The sequence below is a fragment of the Eschrichtius robustus genome, chromosome 3 (genome assembly GCF_028021215.1).
Source record: "Eschrichtius robustus isolate mEscRob2 chromosome 3, mEscRob2.pri, whole genome shotgun sequence".
Taxonomy (NCBI): Eukaryota; Metazoa; Chordata; class Mammalia; order Artiodactyla; family Eschrichtiidae; genus Eschrichtius; species Eschrichtius robustus.
This window is the reverse complement of record NC_090826.1, coordinates 50,768,221-50,792,271: the sequence shown is the minus strand read 5'-3', so window position 1 is coordinate 50,792,271 and position 24,051 is coordinate 50,768,221. Positions and strand designations below refer to the sequence as shown.

Sequence of the window (24,051 nt, the reverse complement as noted above, 5' to 3'; positions counted from 1 at the left end):
CCCTTGGGCATGTTTCCACAAGGGGATTTCCTCTTCTTTCCCCAAGGATGGAGTAGCCCTAGTATAAACACTCCCATCTCCTGCTTCTATACTCTTTACTTTTTCCAGCCTGGGAAGGAGGAATCGTTTAGCTGATCCATGAGACTCTGGAAAAAACCAACATCTACGGGGCCATGTGGAAGTGGAGCAACAGCCCTGAAATGGGGTCAGTACAGGCTTGGCATGTGTCTATCTTCTTGAACAACCTGTGGGCTCTTGGGATTTAAACCACCTGAGGGCCAGTGAGCTCTTGGAGTTTGAGTTTAAATTCAGCAGATCAAGTGCCGAAGCAAGCCCAGCCAGATGTCTTGTCTCTTTGTCTCAGCTCCTTGGCCTGCCAATGAATGGATCAAGTCAGTGCCATGCAGGTCCCAAGGTTCAGAAAAGAGGGTAGGATCCCGCCCCCCACTCTTTAATTCAGTCTAACCAAAGTCAATATCATGCTTTGCTTCAGGTGCCTCTGTGAAATGTTCTCAACTGGTTGGACTCTGGAGCGGGACAGTGGTGAGTACTGGCATATCTATGTCCCAAACACATACACGTCATTAGTCAAGATTCTTTAGCTATAATTTTAAGCCTACAGGACAAAAATATCTAAGATTCAGCTTCAGTTAACTGCAGGGTTTATTTTACTCTGTGGAAAAGCGATATTCCCAATCTTCCTAAAATAAGTTGTTTCAGTTATTTGGGGTCTTTTTGTGAAGGAGTCTGTAATATTTCCTGTCCGGAAAGTCTCTGAGAGACTTGTTGTAGAAATGAGCTCTCATTCGGGGGTGGGGGTGGGGGAGGGTGTCTTCCACAGGAGCCCTTAAGTGGTGAACAGGTTAGTGAAAAAAGGACTGTGAACACTGAATTTATGAAACGAAAACACTGTCTATCACCTAGTAGTATCATTTAATTCAAAAGAAGTTATAGGGTCCATTAACTATTAGGAATAATCAAAGCCAAATGGGGGCTTATTTAATCAAATCCTTCATTCAAACATATATTCAACAAATACTTCATCAGTATGTACCATGCGCCAGGTGAAGGGCCCACAGTGTCTGACGTCTAAAACGTGGTCTCAAAAAGGGAGAGAAACCCCGTGAAAAAATGCAGTCTCCCTCCCCTTAGGGAATGGTCCCCTTTACATCGGCTTCATCATCATTTCTGCCTCTCATTTAACAGTTAGTAACTCCTTCTACTTGAACTCTAAGTTCCTGCATTGCTTGGCTTCCCTGACCCCACAAAACGAATGATCTATAAGCTAACGCACTGTACTTTTTTATGTAACAAGGCTCTTTCTATAATGCAGATAGTCACTCTATAATTCAGCCATGCTGTACACGTGCATAAAGTGGCCTGCCCCAATAATACAAGGAAGCACTTTTCCCAGGAAGTGAAAAAGCAATGGAACCTGCTGAAAGAGAGCCTGGATAATCAATTAGAACAGGTGGGATGTTGCTTCTCTTCGTAAGGGTCCTTCCTCCCTGCTGATCTCTTTCTTCTTGTTTGCTTTTGATACATGTTTAGGATTAGATAGGTAACCATGGAATGATTCACAGAAAACTGATGGTCAAAATCTATTGACACAGATCATTTAATTGGACTATGGGTATATAATTCCCTACAAAATACTGGTTTGGGTTTTCTCCATCAATTCTGAACATGAAGTCAACTAGTATAGTTTTAATTGTCAAGAAATGTCAAGGGTAAGCTGGGACGAAGTGAGAGAGTGGCATGGACATATATACACTACCAAAGGTAAAACAGATAGCTAGTGGGAAGCAGCCGCATAGCACAGGGAGATCAGCTCGGTGCTTTGTGACCACCTAGAGGGGTGGGATAGGGAGGGTGGGAGGGAGACACAAGAGGGAGGAGACATGGGGATATATGTATATGTATAGCTGATTCAGTTTGTTATAAAGCAGAAACTAACACACCACTGTAAAGCAATTATACTCCAATAAAGATGTTAAAAAAAAAAAGAAAAGAAATGTCTACTATATTCTTTTGATTCACAAAACTACTTGTTTCTTTTACTTTGTATAATGTTCCCAAACCAAACCATCCAAATACCTCCTTGAGGAAGGCATTAGGTAGTAACATTTTATCTTTGGAAACTTGCAAGTAGTTACTTAAAACATTGTAAATTTCTTCCCCTGTCCTTGAAATGCACCGTATAAATATTGCATTTGATCCTTAACTTACACTTCATAAATAATTTATTTCAAAAATGTCCCTCCATAAGACTATCAGTTGCTGAGGTGTTCAGTTTTCAGGGAAAGCATTTATTTACTGCATGAGCCCAGGAAGGCTGGTAAAGACTTGGCTAAAAGCTCCACATGGAGCGAATTATGGTAATTATATTAATGCTCAAATCCACGATGTGCTGTTCAAATCTGTTAAAAGGTTTTGCACTGTAGTGTCCACTTTTTTTTTTTTTTTTTGACACTTTTCAAATATTTTATTTATTTAATAAATTTAATGTATATGACATAGTGAGAACAAAAAGGGGCTTCTTTACAAACAAAAATCAGAATCAGTAATGCCAAAAATAAAAAGGAAGACAATCATAGCACAAGGTACAAACATAGCACAAGAGATTCTGCTTCAGTAAATTTTAAAATCTAAATTAATAAAGAGATATTATGTATTTGTTATTGCATATAAAAGTATTCCTAGTACTGGTTTCTAAATTCTGTGCAGTCTAATATATTTTATCACAGAAGATGTAAACTATATAATTTTAAGGAATGGAAAGTAAGCTCTTAAGGAGTGTGTTAATTGGTGACATGCACAGAAATAACTTCCAGTGGCCAAGAAATATAAGTGCAGCCCAGGTAAGGTTGGGCTGCCTTATTTAGTCATTTTAGCTAGGTAATTATTTTGCTTGAATTTTGAACCCTGTGGTCTAATCATTTGCTGCTAAAGTCAGAAAATAAGTGGAAAGATTATGTATAGACCTGAGGCGGCTATCCTGTTTTTGTCCTTGTTCTTGTTTTGTTTTGTTTTGTTTGTTTGTTTTTATTTTTGTTTTTGTTTTTGTTTTCCTACTATCAGTTAACTTTCAGTTCTGTGGCACTGAAGAAGCACCTGGTGCTATTTTTTTTTTTTTTTTTTTTTTTTTAAACATCTTTATTGAAGTATAATTGCCTTACAATGGTGTGTTAGCTTCTGCTTTATAACAAAGTGAATCAGTTATACAATATGTTCTGTAGTGTCCACTTTTGATGGGCAATGAGTCCACTGGAAATGTTTAACACTTCATAGGGACGCTTCCGAGATTCATTTCTCATAGTTCCAAGAACTGCTACGACTGCCTGGAGGTAGCTTCCAGAGGAGTTTCTGAAAGTCCCAACTGAGAGTTCATATCCTCTTTAACATCCTCCACTTCTGGTTCAGACTGAAACTACAAGTTCAAGCCACCAGAAATGAAAATCAAAGGAAACATCATACAATTAATTTTGATGACTGGGTAAGTTTTAACTCATGTATGGTAATATTCTGGTTAATGATATGGCTCCTTAGGACATCCATTAAAAATCCATTAACTTAACAGGCAAAAATCTAATAAAATTATTCTGGAAATTTTCTGCTAGATTAGCATTATGGACTTTTAATGAATATTTCCTGTAGGTATTGCTCTATTAGCAGAGCTAATATACTAATTAAACATGGGTCTTGTGTTGGAGGGGAGGGGAGCACAAAAAGATGAAGATAATCAGAAAATCAGAGTTGAACTTGAACCCAAGTCACCTAAGGTAACTGCTAAAATCAGTAAACATCACTAGAGCTTTTAAAAGCAAAAAGTGTGGACATCCCAGTACCAGCCACCCCAGCCATTCATTTACCCACTTATTAATCAAAGAGTAATTTAGCTGCTAAAATGTGCCATGTCTTGTGCTGGGGCCAGAATACAAATGTAAATAAGTGAAAATCCACAGGTCAAGGAGCTCATAGTCTACAGTAGAATCAAGACATGTAAACAGGTAATCAATGTGTACTATAATAAATCTGCGTTCAACACACCATGGGAATACTCAGGAACAAACAACTAAATTTGAGGGAAAGGGTGGACATATAAATTTAAAAAATCACTTAAACAATGAAGCAAATGAAGTTGAAATTTGTGTTCCAGTAAAATATTAGCTCCTTCTAGGGCCTCCCACAGGGAGGGTTTCAATCCTGACATCATTTATTGGTTCTGCATGTGGTTATAGAAAGTTACTTATATCTCTGATTCTCATCTGTAAACAAGGTAACAGTACTTTTGTCACTGGTTTTAAGAATTACATGCAACAAGGTATGTGAAAGCACACAGAAATGTGCTTGAAATATAGAAGGGGAAGGAGGATTAGCGTTTATTTGTTGCCTACTACAGACACACAATAAACATTATTTGGAAGTCAATACAGCGAAATGATTAGAGCAGGATTTGGAATCCTCCAAACATAGGCTTGAATTCTGCTTCTACCATTTGCAAACTGTGCAACCATAGGTTAGACACCCTTCCCCTTTCTGAACCTTGGTTTCTTCAGCTGTAGAACAGGATAAATAAAAATAACTCTGTTACACTGTTTTGAAAATTTAAAAGGATACTGGTTGTAATGCAATAGTATCATGTCTCGGAAACAGTAAACTATTAGTTTTCATTCTACATTAACTATATCTTTCATAGGCAAGACTATAAAGATATACAGCATTATGAGACTTGTCTAAGTTCATACCATCGGTGCTAAAACTAAAACTACCCTTGCTCCCAGTTCAGTGTTTTAGACCCAACTTGCCTGCACCCCTCAATTACAGGACAAGAGTCCCTCCCCTAGTACTCAGTCCTGATGCTTCTTCTTCAAGGCAGGGAGCTCATGGGGAGCCTCCAGAACACCAGACTGGGGACTCAGGACTTAGTGGCCCTGCTTTAGCTCTAATGACCAGTGCACTAGTACCTTGGGGTTGTGGGCTAAATTGTGTCCCCAAGATTCCTATGTTGAAGCTCTAACCCCCAATATGGCTGTATTTGGAGATAAGAGTCAACAAGGAAGTAATTAAGGTTAAATGAGGCCAAAAGGGTGGGGCCCTGATCTGATAGGTTTAGTGTCCTTATAAGAAGAGACCACCAGAGAGCTCTCTCTCTGCACACACACAAAGAAGAGATCACATGAACACACAGCAAGACACAGCTGCCAACAAGCCAAGAGGAGGCCTCAGAATTAAACTACCTTGTTGGCACCTTGACCTTGGACTTCCCAGCCTCCAGAACCGTGAGAAATAAATTTCTGTTGTTTAAGTCTCTCAGTCTATAGTATGCTGTTATGGCAGCCAGAGCAAACAAAGACACCTGGGATATCTCTTTGCCACCGTTTTCTCTTAACCCTTTCCAATCCGTCTCAATTCAAACAATTGTGCTCAAGTCAAATACATTCTGTCAGTAGATATTTACCAACATCTTCTATGCCAAGATACTCAAGGGTACGGCAGATACAGTCCCTGCCCTCCAGAAGCTTTTGGTTGAGTATCACTTTGCTGTCTGGCTGCCCATTTCCCCTGCTGGACCTGAGGCACTGTCCAAAACCCCAGTCTGGCTGGCTGGAGTCCTGACCCGCCATCCTCTGGTTGGCTCCCTCAGCCCCCAGAATAAAAGACTGACCCTATTCCCCAGTTGCTATCTCAGTTGCTGGCTCCAGATGGTCTGAATACCCAGAATTTTAAAACTAACCACCATATGACTTAAAGTATTAATAGTTTTTATACCCTGTGAAGTTATATCCACTCATCAGCCGAGAGCCCATCACACTCTGACTCCTGTCTAGGTGTGGACTATGGATGTTTGTTCCAGTCAAGCTCAAACTGGCTTTGGGTGCTAAATATTGGACTTCTGCTTAATCCTGCTAGAGGCCAGCCATACAGCCACATCAGTTCCCTCAGGTCTCAGATATCCCAAGGAGGAAGTCTGCTTTGGTAGAAAGGTGTAGAGTCAGAGACCCTAGTCCTACTATTGACCCTACAACTAAACAGTAGACAAAAGAACTAAATCTCAGTTTTCCCATCTGTAAAATGGAAATAGCTAGACAAATAGGTTTGTGAGGGCCAAATGAGATAAATAAATTAATCACCTACCAAATCACCGACCAAAGGACTTAGAATGCAGCTGATGACTAATGATTGCTGCTTTGCTTTCCTCCTCCCTTCCCCTGGTCCCAAGCTCCTCCCCTTCTCTACCAGCTCAGATCCTATGACGGTTTCAGTCGAGCCACAGAAAGTCCAGAAGGGTTCTTTCTGCATACTACCCTGGCTCTGTTCTTTACCCCAGATTTAGCTATTAGTAGTTGAACAGACCATGGACAACTGAGCTATGCTGTCCACAGCATAGCAGTATCGATGCTACTTGGATCTTTCATATTTCTACTCTTATATTCTTGCAATCTCAGAGAGTAGCCATGAGGACTCCACCAGAGAAAGGTTGAACTGAAATGACCTACTAAGTGACTCGGTTATCAAGGAGGGTTGAAACTATGGCAGACACTACTAGTTGTTCACCCATATTTTATAGCACAGCTCTCAACTTCTGGCCAGTCACACGAATGGTCACCTGACTGCCTGGCCAATTACCACATTTCCCAGCCACCCCTGCAGCCTAATGAGGCCTCGTTAACAAGTGCCGGTCAAATATATACACTAACAAATGTAACATAGATAGCTAGTGGGAAGCAGCCACATAGCACAGGGAGATCAGCTCGGTGCTTTGTGACCACCTAGAGCGGTGGGACAGGGAAGGTGGGAGGGAGACGCAAGAGGGGGGAGATATGGGGATGTATGTATATGTATAGCTGATTCACTTCGTTATACAGCAGAAACTAACACACCATTGTAAAGCAATTATACTCCAATGAAGATGTTAAAAAAAAAAAAACAAAAAACAAGTGCCGATCAATAGGATGTGATCAGAAATGATGTGGCCCATTTCCATGTTATGCTTCCTCCAAGGAATGTGAATGGATTCTTCTGGTCCTTTTTATTCTTCCCACTAACTGGCTGGGAACTGTTGAGAAATGAAGTGGCTAATCTGGACCCAAAGTTGGAGGACATGTTATGAGAATGGCAGAGCTGCCTGATAATCACTTACCTCTATTCTACTACATAAAAGGGAAATACTCTGCCATCCTGTTTAATCCGCAGTACTTATAAATTGTCTCGTTACAACCTCCTAGCCAGCAAACTAAACAATACAGAAGTACTTCTCTTTAATCAGGTATAATTGCCTACCTGATGACAGCTTACTAGAATCGTAGGTAGTAACGATAAGAAATAAACATCTTTCTGTGACATGAACATGTAAACCTGAAACTTTAACATATCAGCTACCATTATATGTACCTAGTATCTGAATTCTTTTACCAGGTAAATTCCTACCAATCATCCACACCTTTACTACCCAGTTAGTGTCACATAAAACTGGAAATCAGGGACCCTACGGCTTTAGTCAGGAACCACTGGCTCACGTTCCAGTATATGTCTTGCTCCTGATCCTTCCAATTTTGACCGCTTCAATTATTTTTTTCTGTATGGCCTTGCCTGGTTCCTTGAACCTAAATCACAAGACATTCTCCTAGGTCTGACTGGAGACAATCCACACACATCCCTTTGATTATGCTATTCCCAGTTGCTCCATGCAAATATCTTCCTCAGTCTAGCCCCACGTCTAAGAGTCTACATTTCAAGGCAGCTTTTCATAACTCAGTTCCCATAAGCCCCAATACAAGGGCCTACTAATCATGGCCTACCCATCATAACTTACTCGCTTCTCTTGGAAAAACAGGCTTGTGTTCCTATATTTTAATTCAGACAAAGACAAACAAAAAATAAACACCAATATATTCATGTGTACATACACATAATCAGAAAAAATTATTTTTTTACCTATTTTGCTGTAATTATCTGCAACCAAGTCTTCCAAACCAACCATCTTCCAGAAACTGTCATCCCAGCCTTTCTCTGCAGAGTATGTCCATTTGCACACCAGGGAGCAGAGAGACCTAAGAAAATGGGAGAGAGGTAGAACCAATAATATAAGCCTGGCTTCCTTTATATTTTGCCTAATACTCGTCCAGATATCTGCAGTAGTATTGAAAAAGTAGAATAAGTTGAAGTAGGTAATTACTCATCCCTGTTTAAATCAAAAGTCCCCACTGACACCTGTTAATGACTGAGAGCATCTTCTTTCTCTTTCAAAAGGGGCCCAGCCCTTTACTTAGGTCTGGATCAAACAGTGTTATGTAAATATTTGTATTTATATCTATATTCATAATTACATGACATTTGTGAGATAAACAGAAATCACAATGACTAGCTACTTGATGATACGGAGCATTATTATTAAGTGTTAGGTATGAAACTGATAATTGTGGTTATGTTTTGAAAAAGGCTTCTTAGGTAAATGATACATACTGAAACACTGATGTATAAAATGATATATTATCTAGGATCTGTTTTCAAAGAGCAAGTGAAGGGGAAGTGAATGGTGTAGTGGATGGAACAGAACCGGCCACGGGTTGACGGCTGTCGGGCTGACGGTGGCTAAATGGGTGTTCGCTATACTTCTCTATTTTGTACATGTTCAAAATTCTCTACGATAAAAAAGTTAAAAAAAAAAAAGTTCTTGGTATAGATGTGATAACTGCAGTCTAAAGCAATATTTAACAGGAGGAAGATTTGCTTCTGGATGGCGTTTTACTCTCCAGCTTCATTTCCCATCAATTTCCTCTTAGTATTCTACACTCCAGCAATAAAGAATCCTTTGCAGCACTCTGAAAAGGTCACATTCTCGAACACTTCTGTGCCTCTGCCCTACTTCTAGGTGCCTGGAAAATTCTTCCCAGCTTCTTCACCCTGATAACTTGAAACACTTCCTTTAGCCTAGACTGAGACCCCAGTTCTAGTTTAGACGCTCCTCCTCTGAGATCACAGAGCAGGAACCAAATCTAACACAGACCTTATCATACTGTATAATTAACTGCTTCTTTATATATCTTCTTCCCAAGAGTCCCATGCCTTCCAATCTGTTCTCCCTTGTGTCCAGAGCAAACTTCATAAGGTGAAATCTGATGACACCAACCCTTGATTAAAACCCTTCAATTGCTCCTCACTCCCTTCAGGAAAAAGTCCCGTCCTTAGCTGGGCTTGAGCGACCCTCTGTGACATGACCATGCTGACCTCCAGCTTCCTCACTTGCCATCCCCACCCTTGCTTTCCCCATTCTGCAACACTGAACTACTTGAAGTATCCTATAGTGGCCTTGATTGCTCACTTCCCTGTACCTTGAAGCCTTTACTTCATTCTGCCCAGAATGTTCTTCCCTGTTATGTGTCTAACTGCTGATTAGCCTTCGTGACTCAGTTCAGACTGCCCCTTTTCAAAAAGCCCCAGTGGAGGGCCAGCTGAGTCCAAAGCCTCTTCTCCAAGTTCAGTGTGGACATACCTGTATCTTAACACTTAGCACAATGATTGCCTTTGCCCCTTTCCTTCTCTGCCACTAAACCAGCAACTCCTTCAGAGCAAAACCAGCCCTAATGATCTCCACATCACCAGTACCTAGTCCACATTCAGCCATATGTCAAGCCATGATGAATACTGATTGAATGGAAGCTCTAGAGAATGAATATGGTCTATCTGCCTCACCACAGGTAAGTGATAAACCTGGGGAACTCTAGCAGTTTTACAGATAAACCAAAACCTACCTATCTCATAGAGCCAATAGTCTAGGCCTATCTCATTCAGTCATTCACACTGATTCACTCATTCACTCACTCACTTAACAAATATTTAGTATTCAGTCACTATGACCCTGGCACTATGCTAGGCTCTGGGGAACCAGTTATACGCAACAGACCTGGTCTACTGCTCTCCTAGAAGCTGACAATTTAATTGAGGAGACAGTGATCAAACAATCACACTAAAATCACATCCTAACAAAAATGTTCTGAAGAAAGTAGAGAGAGAAATGAGAACTTTTAGCAGGAGAACCTGGTGGGAGAAAGGGGGAGAAAGTGTCAGGGAGGGCTCCACAGAAGAGCTCACATTTTGTGAAACCTAAATGTCTTTTGAAAGCAAACAAATGTTATTTATCAGTATTTTTTTTTCACATGTGGCATATGTGGCAGAACACATTGAGCTAAGTTAAGTGGCACCAATATATTGAAGGAACACTAGTCCCAGTAGAAACAACACATATGTGCTAAACCCTTCACCTTATTTAAGCAAAATAATTTTTTGAGGTATAAAGAAAGCAGCCATCTATGCAGCATGTTCTGAAGAATACACAATAGGATAACTCTTCCTGGCACAATGCCTGAAATTCCAACTTTTTAGAAGCTATGATAGCTCACTGGAAAGAACAATGCAATGAAACAAAAGACTGTGTGGAAGGATTGCTTCTAATGATCGGTCCACATAGGACAACTCTTCACTCCCCAAATGCCCCATTCATTTGCAGACTTCTGTGCCTCTATTCCGCCCCTTCCGTCTTGAGTGATTTTTGCTCCTTTCACTGAACCTTGTCTACTTGGAAAACTCTATGTTGTTCTTATGGTCCAGCTCCAATGTGTCCTCTGCACAAGTTTCCTCACTACCTCCAAGCTAACCTCATGGCTGTCTCCTTTGAAGTAGCATTATAACTTGGAAATGTTTCATTGCAGTTCTTAAATGCTGAGGCAGGTTGAGTTCATGGTCCCAAGTCTTCCGCTCTCTACGTACCCACATACTTTGCCACTTAATTTGTAGTGCTACACCCTCCTCCTCCCAACCCCACACTGTGGGCAGGGCCGCCTTTCTTACCTCTAGACTTTGGATTCTGTCATGTGACTGGATTTGGCCAAAATAATGAGGCAGAAGTGACTGCATTCCAGTTTCAAGTCTAAGCTTCAAGATACATTATGTGTTTCTGCTTACTCTCTTGCACTTCTGAGAAGATCACTCAGGGTTAGCCCGTTGGTCCCAGGAGGAGGATAAGAGGTATGTGGGGCAGAGCAATGACCACCAAGCCCAGCCTGGGTCACACATCTCCAGGGAGCCAAGACTGGAGGGAGTGAGTCCAGCTGAGAACAGAAGAACCACCCCGCAGAGAACAGCCTAAATGAGCTACCTGTGAGTCAAATAAATGATTATTGTGTTGAACTATGGAGCACTGGTTGTGGTTTATAACAGAGCAATAGTTAAACAGCTCAACACTTTACAGCATAACTAAGCTATTCCAGGTAGACTCCCCCTCCCCACCCCCAATAAGGGCAAGGAGAGGGATGTCCAGTTCTGACAGCAAGTTAGAATAAGTGGCCAGAGAGTAGGCTTGGAGTGAAGGTGACCAAACCCAGGAGGCAGGAAGTTTTACAGCTGCAGATGCCTCTGGTAAGTCCCTCCTGCATTAGGGTTATTCAGACACTATGAGTGTCCCTCCCATTTGGGTCTCTTTAAATCAACTCTTGGGTAATATGGATCTATGAGAGCAGCACAACTGGCAATACTTAGAGAGTACATGTGAAGCCACAGGTTCTCCAGAAACCTCCAGCAGAGAGACAGCAAGTACAGGACTTTGTCGTGTTAGTAAGTAAAGGCAAGCTAGCAGCAGCAGAACAAAAGGCTTGCCTCCCTCTGAGGCTTCTATTAGGACCACTGTTGTCGTTCCCTCAGGTGTTTTAGTGAACAACCTGCACTCTCAGGATAGCTATTCACCCTCAGGCAAGCTGACCTATCAGCCTGTGTGTGTGTGTGTGTGTGTGTGTGTGTGTTTACGTGCACCTACATTCTCATGTGTGAGAGCATGGGTGGGAGGAGTGATTTGTAGGATCAGAATTCAAGATAGGAGCCCAAGAAAGACAGGGGTTATACTAGCAGGGTGAATTGTTTCAAAGATCGGCAGCAGGAAAGGAGAGCTGAGTCCACCCAGGGAAAAGGGTCACTCACTATTTGTTCCCTGCCAGCAAGAACACCAGGGCAGAAACTGCTGTATCTTTCACAGCTTTCAGATTTGTTAATGTCAAAGAGACTATAAAAGCCTATAGCCTATATGAGAGTCGAAAGAACATAAACTAAGGAGTAGGCAAAACAAAAATAATACCTAACTTAGGGGACTAGTTTACCTGAGAGAGAAGATCATACAGAACACCTCTAAGAGGAAGGTCTCAGTGAGGTAGAAATGATGAAAACAATTGGAAGAGAACACCAATAATGAAAGCAATGAGAAATCAGAAGGCAGCATGAAAGACTCTGAATTAAAACCATTAACTTTCAATTTTATTAAAAATTTCTGTAGGAGAATTAAAAAAACAAAACAAAACAAAACACTGGCACTGTTAAAAATTGAATTAATGATCTGGAAGACCAAGTGAACGAAATATCTTACTATCTATAACAAAGACACCAAAGAATAATGAGGGAATAAATAAGAGGCTTGGAGGGCAGATCTGGCAGCCTAACATGAGAATAACAAGAATTCCAGAAGGAATTTTTAAAGAAGAGGAAAAGGTAAAAAAGAAAAGATGAAGGAGGTGTTCTAATTAAACAAATACAGTACTAGTTTTTATTTATTTATTTATTTATTTAAACTGGCTGAAGCAAGATTTAAGCCTGCAGTGAAAAGTCTCATTAAGTCCAGGAAGTGAATCCAGGAAATACTTGAAGTTCAAGCATAAACAGAAAATTATACAAGCTTCCAGACAGAAAGAATAAGTTACTTACACAGGCAAGAGATTCAGCCTAGCTAAGGAATTCTCATCTACAACTCTGGAATGTAGAAGACAGTGGAAAAATGTACAGACCATTAAGAAAAATGATCCAAAAATCCTATATCCAGAAAAAATATTATTCAGCTGTCGGGAAAGGAAAAGATTTTCAACGTGCAAGGATTCAAAAGTAAACTTCCCATATATGTTCTCCGAGGACAATACTTGAGAAAGAACATAACCAAAAAACAATTGCTTCTGAGCAGTTATCTCAACAGAGAGGAAATCAAAGACTACAGGAAGCAGTGGTGGTGAACCCTGATATTAATTCATATTCTCTCTCTCTCTCTCTCCATAGTGTGTGTACATACATATATATACATACCCATGTATATATGGGTACATACATATTTAAATCTAAATAGATGATGATCATGTAAACAGGAATTTGTAATATTAAGCTTTCTTGAAACACAATAGGTATGCTATATTAGAAGGAAAATCTAATGATAGCCTGGAACTGAAAATATTAAGTAAGCAAAACATCAAAGTCAGACATTGGACAAGGGGTACGCAGGAAAAGGACTTTGTATCTGTGGGCAGAACATAAGTTTAATGTTGGTTGTAAGAAATGATAGGGTAATCACTAATGGAAAAAAAAAAGCTTAGTAGAATGCTCAAATTAACAAGGAATAAAAAGGTAATAAAGAGAAAATTAACAGTGAAACCAAACTAAACCAATTAAAAGAGAGAGCAAGTAATGTAATATAAACAGAAGACAAAAATAAAATATAAAGAATAAAATCAATTATTTCAGTTATTACAACAAATGTGAATGAGCTGAATTCTACAACTGGTTGAAAGATAATAATCACACTGGGGTTAAAATTAAGGGATACCTTGCTTACAGTACAGGTTTTTAAAAATGTGATAAAGAGGTTTTGCTTTTTTCTTTTAAAAAAAAAGGGCAGCAAAGAAATGGCAAATACAAATTTTTAAAAATATGACAACATAAATATCCGAGTAGAATACAAGATCAAAAATATTAGCAAAACAAAGAGGATGACTCCAATGACTAAATGCTCAAAGAAGAATATTACCATTCATTTAAGTTTATGAACTGAACAACATAATGTGAAACATATAAAGTAAGAGCTCTTAGAAGTAAAAAAAAAGACACTTGAAAAGAGAGACAATTTATTTAAAGATTTTATTATTCTTTGAGAATTTGAAGAAACAGGTAAACCAGAAGAATACTACTAAAATTACTGAAGAATTCAAAGACACCACTGCAGTCAACAAACTCAATTCTATATATTCATATGGGGGAGAGAAAGGAAGAATGTTTTACAATACAAGCAGAGACCAGATGGGTAAAGTGGTACTTCACAGAGAAATTTAGAGGTTTAAAATATTTTACTGGAAAAGAAAGATGTCTGAAAATTAATAACCTAAGCAGGTAACATAAGAAATTATGAAAAACAGTAATAGATTAAACTGAAAGATCAAAAAGGAGTAGTAAAGATGAAAGCAGATGAAAGACATAAAACAGCAAGATAAAATTCAGGGAATCAACAGAGCCAAAACATGGTTCTAAGAAAGACAAATGAAACAGAAAAGCCTCTGTTAAAAACTGAGGAAGAAAAAAGAAGAGAAGGTAAAAATAACAAATATCATGAATAAAAATGGGGGCTATAACTACAGATAAAGCAGACATTAACAGGAAAAAAAAAAGGAATTACATGAATAACATTATGCTAGTAAACTTGAAAATTTAGATGAAATGGACAGCTTACTAGAAAAACAGAACTTATCACAACTGACTCAAAAACACAGGAAACCTTAATAAATTTATTACCATTAAAGAAATTGAGTCAGCAGTTAAAAATCACTGCTCAAATAAAACTTCAAGGCCAGATGGTTGTACTGGAAAGTTCTAACAAATGTTCAAGGAACAGAGTACTCCAAAATATTTCAGAATCTAGAAAAAAAAGGAATGTTCCCCAAGTTAATTATGAAGGTAGGCTAACTATGTTACAAAAACCAAGCAGAGACAAGAAACAAAAATCAGAGGCCACTCTCACATTATGAATGAGAACATAAAAATTCTAAATAAGGCATGACCAAATTTAATATAAAAATGCGGAAAAAAATAAATCAAGAACAACATTCAAGAGTGTTTTAATAACAGAAGATATATGGATGTATTTTACCACAGTATTTTATTTAGAGAGAGAAAAATGATCAACTCATATTGAAGAATAGAAAATATTTGATGAAGTTAAATGCCACATCAAGACAGAAACTCACTAAAGTGGGAATAATAGAAGCTTCTGCTTCTAAACATGATGGAGTAACAGAGACTGGATTTTACCCCCCTGCCTAAAATAACTAGAAAAGTCCAAGTAAACATAAGAAGCAACTGTTTTCAGACCTTGAACAAGCGGCAGCACAGGTCTGTGATTCCTTGAGAGAAGGAAACAATGGGGTTAGCCCTAAGATGGTGCTGGCTTTCTGCCTGGGAGCACACACCAGACCACAAAGCAGAAAGAGGGATGCCAAGGAAAACACAGCAGTGTCATAAGCTAAGGGGACTGAGATCAGAATCCAGGGAATTTAAGGCAGCTGGAAGCACAGACTTCCTAAGAGGAGGTAGCAATGCAGAAAGAGGGACCTGAAAATTTGCACAGGTGTCCCATGAACTCTTTGCTGACTACTGAGATGTAGATATGCACACTGACACTCCGTGAGGTCTGATGAAGGAGTGACTGGAAATGTATGAGCGGAACAGTTCTGAGTTCACGAAGAGCTAGGAGTCACCTGAGTTACTACAGTTAAGAGTGGAACATCCTCACCGATCACTTGAGACATTCAGTGGAGACCCCAAAAGACACATGCCTTAGCAGTGTGACTACACTACCTGCACTAACAAAGGTTTTAAAAAAGTCTGCAAAAGATAAAACTAAGCCCAAAGTACATTAATAGCCTCCCACGCAAAGTAGCTCAACAATCCTTAAAGGAAGCCAATAAAATCCAGACACTCACAACATAAAATTGACCCTGTTAGCATCTAATAAAAAATATTTGGGGGACTGGTTCAAGATGGCAGAGTGGAAGGACATGCACTCACTTCCTCTTGCAAGACCACTGGAATCACAACTAACTGATGAACATTCATCGACTGGAAGACACTGGAACTCACCAAAAAAGATACCCCACATCCAAAGACAAAGGAGAAGATGCAGTGAGATGGTAGGAGGGGCGCAATCACAATAAAATCAAATCCCATAACCACTGGGTGGGTGACTCACAAACTGGAGAACACTTATACCACAGAAGTCCACCCACTGGACTGAAGTTTCTGAGCCCCACGTCAGGCTTCCCAACCTGGGGATCTGGCAATGGGAGGAGGAATTCCTAGAGAATCAGACTTTGAAGGCTAGCAGGATTTGATCGAAGGACTTTGACAAGACAGGGGGAAACGGAGACTCCACTCTTGGAGGGTACACACAAAAGAGTGAGCACACGAGGACCCAGGGGAAGGAGCAGTGACCCAAGAGGATACTGAACCAGACCTACCTGCTAATGTTGGAGGGTCTCCTAAAGAGGTGGGGGGTGGCTGTGGCTCACCACAGGGACAAGGACACTGGCAGCAGAAGTTCTGGGAAGTACTCCTTGGTGTGAGCACCCCGAGAGTCCGCCATTAGCCCCACCAAAGAGAAGGGTAGGTCCCAGTGCTGGGTCACATCAGGCCAAACAACCAACAGGGAGGGAACCCAGCCCCACCCATCAGCAGACAAGCGGATTAAAGTTTTACTGAGCTTTGCCCACCAGAGCAACACCCAGCTCTACCCACCACCAGTCCCTCCCATCAGGAAGCTTCCACAAGCCTCTTAGATAGCCTCATCCACCACAGGGCAGACAGCAGAAGCAAGAAGAACTACAATCCTGCAGCTTGTGGAACAAAAACCACATTCACAGAAAGACAGACAAGATGAAAAGGCAAAGGACTTTGTACCAGATGAAAGAACAAGATAAAACCCCAGAAAAACAACTAAATGAAGTGGAGATAGGCAACCTTCCAGAAAAAGAATTCAGAATAATAATAGTGAAGATGATCCAGAACCTCAGAAAAATAATGAAGGCAAAGATCTAGAAGATGCAAGGAATGTTTAACAAAGATCTAGAAGAATTAAAGAACAAACAAACAGAGATGAACAATACATTAACTGAAATGAAAAATACACTAGAAGGAATCAAAAGGTGAATAACTGAGGCAGAAGAACAGGTAAGTGACCTGGAAGACAGAATGGTGGAAATCACTGCCGCAGAACAGAATAAAGAAAAAGAATGAAAAGAAATGAAGACAGCCTAAGAGACTTCTGGGACAACATTAAACGCATCAACATTCACATTATAGGGGTCCCAGAATGAGAAGAGAGAGAGAAACGACCTGAGAAAATATTTAAAGAGAAAACTTCCCTAACATGGGAAAGTTGAAAACCTTCCCTAACATGGGAAAGAAAATAGCCACCCAAGTCCAAGAAGCACAGAGAGTCCCAGACAGGATAAACCCAAGGAGAAACACACCGAGACACACAGTGATCAAACAGAGAAAATGAAAGACAAAGAAAAATTATTGAAAGAAACAAGAGAAAAACGGCAAATAAGATACAAGGGAACTCCTATAAGGTTAACAGCTGATTTCTCAGCAGAAACTCTACAAGCCAGAAGTGAATGGCATGATATATTTAAAGTGATGAAAGGGAAGAACCTACAACCAAGATTACCCTAGCCGGCAAGGATCTCATTCAGATTCAGCAGAGAAATCAAAAGCTTTACAGACAAGCAAAAGGTAAGACAAGTCAGCACCACCAAACCAGCTCTACAACAAATGCTAAAGGAACTTCTCTAAGAGGGAAACACAAGAAAAGGACATACAAAAAAAAACACCCAAAACAATTAAGAAAATGGTAATAGGAACATACATATCGATAATTACCTTAAATGTGAATGGATTAAATGCTCCAACCAAAAGACACAGGCTCGCTGAATGGATAAAAAAGCAAGATCCCTATATATGCTGTCTACAAAAGACCCACTTCAGACCTAGGGACACAGACAGACTGAAAGTGAGGGGATGGAAAAAGATATTCCATGCAAATGGAAATCAAAACAAAGCAGGAGTAGCAATACTCATATCAGATAAAATAGACTTTAAAATAAAAAATGTTACAAGAGACAAGGAAGGACACTATATAATGATCAAGGGATCAATCCAAGAAGAAGATGTAACAATTATAAATATATATGCACCCAACACAGGAGCACCTCAATACATAAGGCAAATGCTAACAGCTATAAAAGAGGAAATTGACAGTAACACAATAATAGTGGGGGACTTTAACACCTCACTGACACCAATGGACAGACCATCCAGACAAATTAATAAGGAAACACAAGCTTTAAATGACACAATAGACCAGATAGATTTAATTGATATTTATAGGACATTCCATACGAAAACAGCAGATTACACTTTCTTCTCAAGTGCACATGGAACATTCTCCAGGATAGATCACATCTTGGGTCACAAATCAAGCAAATCACAATCGGTAAATTTAAGAAAATTTAAATCATATCAGGCATCTTTTCCGACCACAATGCTATGAGATTAGAAATCAATTACAGGGAAAAAGACGTGAAAAACACAAAAACATGGAGGCTAAACAACACATTACTAAATAACCAAGAGATCACTGAAGAAATCAAAGACAAAATCAAAAAATACCTAGAGACAAGCTACAACGTAAACACGATGATCCAAAACCTATGGGATGCAGCAAAAGCAGGTCTAAGAGGGAAGTTTATAGCAATACAAGCCTACCTCAAGAAACAAGAAAAATCTCAAATAAACAATCTAACCTTACACTTAAAGAAACTAGAGAAAGAAGAACATGTAAAACCCAAAGTTAGTACAATGAAAGAAATCATAAAGATCAGAGCAGAAACAAATGAAATAGAAACAAAGAAAACAACAGCAAAGGTCAATAAAACTAAAAGCTGGTTCTTTGAGAAGATAAACAAAATTGATAAACCATTAGCCAGACTCATCAAGAAAAAGAGGGAGAGGACTCAAATCAATAAAATCAGAAATGAAAAAGGAGAAGTTACAACAGACACCGCAGAAATACAAAGCATCCTAAGAGACTACTACAAGCAACTTTATGCCAATAAAATGGACAACCTGGAAGAAATGGACAAATTCTTAGAAAGGTATAACCTTCCAAGACTGAAGCAGAAGAAATAGAAAATATGTACAGACCAATCACAAGTAATAAAATTGAAATTAAAAATCTTCCAACAAACAAAAGCCCAGGACCACATGGCTTCACAGGCAAATTCTATCAAACATTTAGAGAAGAGCTAACACCTACCCTTCCGAAACTCTTCCATAATATAGCAGAGGGAGGAACACTCCCAAACTCATTCTACAAGGCCACCATCACCCCGATACCAAAACCAGACAAAGATGTCACAAAGAAAGAATACAGGCAGTATCACTGATGAACATAGATGCAAAAATCCTCCAGAAAATACTACCAAACAGAATCCAACAGCACATTAAAAGGAACAAACACCATGATACAGTGAGATTTATCCCACGAATTCAAAGATTCTTCAATATATGCAAACCAATCAATGTGATAAACCATATTAACAAATTGAAGGAGAAAAATATATGATAATCTCAAAAGATGCAGAAAAAGCTTTCAACAAAATTCAACACCCATTTATGATAAAAACCCTCCAGAAAGTAGGCACAGAGGGAACTTACCTCAACATAATAAACACCACATATGACAAACCCATAGCCAACATCGTTCTCAGTGGTGAAAAACTGAAACCATTTCCTCTAAGATAGGAACAAGACAAGGTTGTCCACTCTCACCACTACTATTAAACATAGTTTTGCAAGTCTTAGGCACAGCAATCAGAGAAGAGAAAGAAATAAAATGAATCCAAATCAGAAAAGAAGAAGTAAAGCTGTCACTGTTTGCAGATGACATGATACTATACATAGAGAATTCTAAAGATGCTACCAGAAAACTAGTAGAGCTAATCAATGACTTTGGTAAGGTAGCAGGATACAAAATTGAGGCACAGAAATCTTTTGCATTCTGATACTCTGATAATGAAAAATCTGAAAGAGAAATTAAGGAAACACTCCCATTTACCACTGCAACAAAAAGAATAAAATACCTGGGAATAAACCTACCTAAGGAGAAAAAAGACCTGTATGTAGAAAACTATAAGACACTGTTAAAAGAAATGAAAGATGATATAGACAGATCGAGAATATACCATGTTCTTGGATTGGAAGAATCAACATTGTGAAAATGACTATACTACCCAAAGTAATCTACAGATTCAATGCAATCCCTATCAAACTAACAATGGCATTTTTCACAGAACTAGAACAAAAAATTTCACAATTTGTATGGAAACACAAAAGACCCCAAATCGCCAAAGCAATCTTGAGAAAGAAAAATGGAGCTGGAGGAATCAGGCTCCCAGACTTCAGACTATACTACAAAGCTACAGTAATCAAGACAGTATGGTACTGGCACAAAAACAGAAATATAGATCAATGGAAAAGGATAGAAAGCCCAGAGATAAACCCACGCACATATGGTCACCTTATTTTTGATAAAGGAGGCAAGAATATACAATGGAGAAAAGACAGCCTCTTCAATAAGTGGTGTTGGGAAAACTGGACAGCTACATATGAAAGAAGGAAATTAGAACACTCCCTAACACCATACACAAAAATAAACTCAAAATGGATTAAAGACCTACATGTAAGGCCAGACACTATAAAACTCTTAGAGGAAAACATAGGAAGAACACTCTTTGACATAAAACACAGCAAGATCCTTTTTGACCCACCTCCTAGAGAAATGGAAATAAAACAAAAATAACAAATGGGACCTAATGAAACCGAAAAGCTTTTGTACAGCAAAGGAAACCATAAACAGGACAAAAATACAACCCTCCGAATGGGAGGAAATATTTGCAAATGAAGCAACTGACAAAGGATTAATCTCCAAAATTTACAAGCACCTCATGCAGCTCAATATCAAACAACCCAATCTAAAAATGGGCAGAAGACCTAAATAGACATTTCTCCAAAGAAGATATACAGATTGCCAACAAACACATGAAACGATGCTCAACATCACTAATCATTAGAGGAATGCAAGTCAAAACTACAATGAGGTATCATCTCACACCGGTCAGAATGGCCATATCAAAAAATCTACAAACAATAAATGCTGGGAAGGGTGTGGAGAGAGGGGAACCCTCTTGCACTGTTGGTGGGGATGTAAACTGATACAGCCACTATGGAGAACGGTATGGAGGTTCCTTAAAAAACTAAAAATAGAACTACCAAACGACCCAGCAATCCCACTACTGGGCATATACCCTGAGAAAACCATAACTCAAAAAGAGTCATGTACCACAATGTTCATTGCAGCTCTATTTACAATAGCCAGGACATGGAAACAACCTAAGTCTCCATCGACAGATGAATGGATAAAGAAGATGTGGCACATATATACAATGGAATATTACTCAGCCATAAAAAAAAACAAAACTGAGTTATTTGTAGTGAGGTGGATGGACCTAGAGTCTGTTATACAGAGTGAAGTAAGTCAGAAAGAGAAAAACTAATACTGTATGCTAACACATATATATATGGAATCTAAAAAAAAAAAAATGGTTATGAAGAACCTAGGGGTAGGAGAGGAATAAAGACGCAGACGTAGAGAATGGACTTGAGGACACGGGGAGGGGGAAGGGTAAGCTGGGACGCGTGAGAGAGTGGCATGGACATATATACACTACCAAATGTAAAACAGACAGCTAGTGGGAAGCAGCCACATAGCACAGGGAGATCAGCTCGGTGCTTTGTGACCACCTAGAGGGGTGGGATAGGGAGAGTGGGAGGGAGACGCAAGAGGGAGGAGATATGGGGATATATGTATATGTATAGCTGATTCAGTTTTATTATAAAGCAGAAACTAACGCACTACTGTAAAGCAATTATACTCCAATAAGGATGTTAAAAAAAAAAATCTTCCAACAAACAAAAGTCCAGGACCAGATGGCTTTACAGGTGAATTCTATCAAACATTTAGAGAAGAGGTAACACTCATCCTTCTCAAACTCTTCCAAAAAATTGCAGAGGAAGGAACACTCCCAAACTCATTCTACGAGGCCACCAACACCCTGACACCAAAACCAGACAGAGATACTACAGAAAAAGAAAATTACAGACCAATATCACTGATCAATATAGATGGATAAATCCTCAACAAAATACTAGCACACAGAATCCAACAACACATTAAAAGGATCATACACCATGATCAAGTGGGATTTATCCCAGGGATGCAAGGAATCTTCAATATATGCAAATCAATCAATGTGGTACACCATATTAACAAACTGAAGAATAAAAACCATATGAGCACCTCAGTAGATGCAGAAAAAGCTTTTGACAAAATTCAACACCCATTTATGATAAAAAACTGTCCAGAAAGTGGGCATAGAGGGAACCTACCTCAACATAATAAAGACCATATATGACAAACCCACAGCAAACATCATTCTCAATGATGGAAAACTGAAAGCATTTCCTCTAAGATGAGGAACAGGACAAGGATGTCCACTCTCACCACTATTATTCAACATAGTTTTGGAAGTCCTAGCCACGGCAATCAGAGAAGAAAAAGAAATAAAAGGAATACAAATTGGAAAAGAAGAAGTAAGACCGTCACTGTTTGCCGATGACATGATACTATACATAGAGAATCCTAAAGATGCCACCAGAAAACTACTAGAGTTAATCAATGAATTTGGTAATGTAGCAGGATACAAAATTAATGCACAGAAATCTCTTGCATTCCTATATGCTAACAGTGAAAGATCAAAAAAAGACATTAAGGAAACAATCCCATTCACCACTGCAACAAAAAGAATAAAATACCTGGGAATAAACCTACCTAAGGAGGTAAAAGACCTGTACTCAGAAAACTATACAACACTGATGAAAGAAATCAAAGATGACACAAACAGATGGAGAGATATACCATGTTCTTGGATTGAAAGACTCAATATTGTGAAAATAACTATGCTACCCAAAGCAATCTACAGATTCAGTGCAATCCCTATCAAATTACCAGTGGCATTTTTTACAGAACTAGAACAAAAAAATCTTAAAATTTGTATGGAGACACAAAAGACTGTGAAAAGCCAGAGCAATCTTGGGGAAAAAAACGGAGCTAGAGGAATCAGACCCCCTGACTTCACACTATATGACAAAGGTACAGTAATCAAGACAAAATGGTACTGGCACAAAAACAGAAATATAGATCAATAGAACAGGATAGAGAGTACAGAGATAAACCCACGCACCTGTGGTCAACTAATCTATGACAAAGGAGGCAAGGATACACAATGGAGAAAAGACAGTCTCTTCAATAAGTGGTGTTGGGAAAACTGGACAGCTACATGTAAAAGAATGAAATTAGAACACTCCCTAACACCATGCACAAAAATAAACTCAAGATGGATTAAAGACCTAAATGTAAGACCAGACACTATCAAACTCTTAAGAGGAAAACATAGGAAGAACACTCTGTGACATAAATCACAGCAAGATGTTTTTTGACCCACCTCCTAGAGTAATGGCAAGAAAAACAAAAATAAACAAATGGGACCTAATGAAACTTAAAAGCTTTTGCACAGCAAAGGAAACTACAAACAAGACAAAAAGACAACCCTCAATATGGGACAAAATATTTGCAAACGAATCAATGGACAAAGGATTAATCTCCAAAATACATAAACAGCTCATGTAGCTCAATATTAAAAAAAAAAAAAAAAACCAATCAAAAAATGGGCAGAAGACCTAAATAGACAGCTCTCCAAAGAAGACATACAGATGGCGAAGAAGCACATGAAAAGCTACTCAACATCACTATTAGAGAAATGCAAATCAAAACTACAATGAGGGGGATTCCCTGGTGGCGCAGTGGTTGAGAATCTGCCTGCCAATGCAGGGGACACGGGCTCGAGCCCTGGTCTGGGAAGATCCCACATGCCGCGGAGCAACTAGGCCCGTGAGCCACAACTACTGAGCCTGCGCGTCTGGAGCCTGTGCTCCGCAACAAGAGAGGCCGTGATAGTGAGAGGCCCGCGCACCGCGATGAAGAGTGGCCCCCGCTTGCCGCAACTGGAGAAAGCCCTCGCA

At 39.3% G+C, this 24,051-nt stretch overlaps 1 protein-coding gene across 8 annotated transcripts in view; it reads right to left on the bottom strand.

The window, feature by feature from the left end:
* FGGY (FGGY carbohydrate kinase domain containing) overlaps nt 1-24,051 on the bottom strand; it is a 415,080-nt gene that overhangs the window by 245,069 nt on the left and 145,960 nt on the right. For all 8 annotated transcript variants that reach the window (XM_068539986.1, XM_068539983.1, XM_068539982.1 and 5 more), the window contains one exon: nt 7,939-8,054. In XM_068539986.1, coding sequence (XP_068396087.1) covers nt 7,939-8,054 — 116 coding nt within the window. The remainder of the gene's footprint in view (nt 1-7,938; nt 8,055-24,051) is intronic.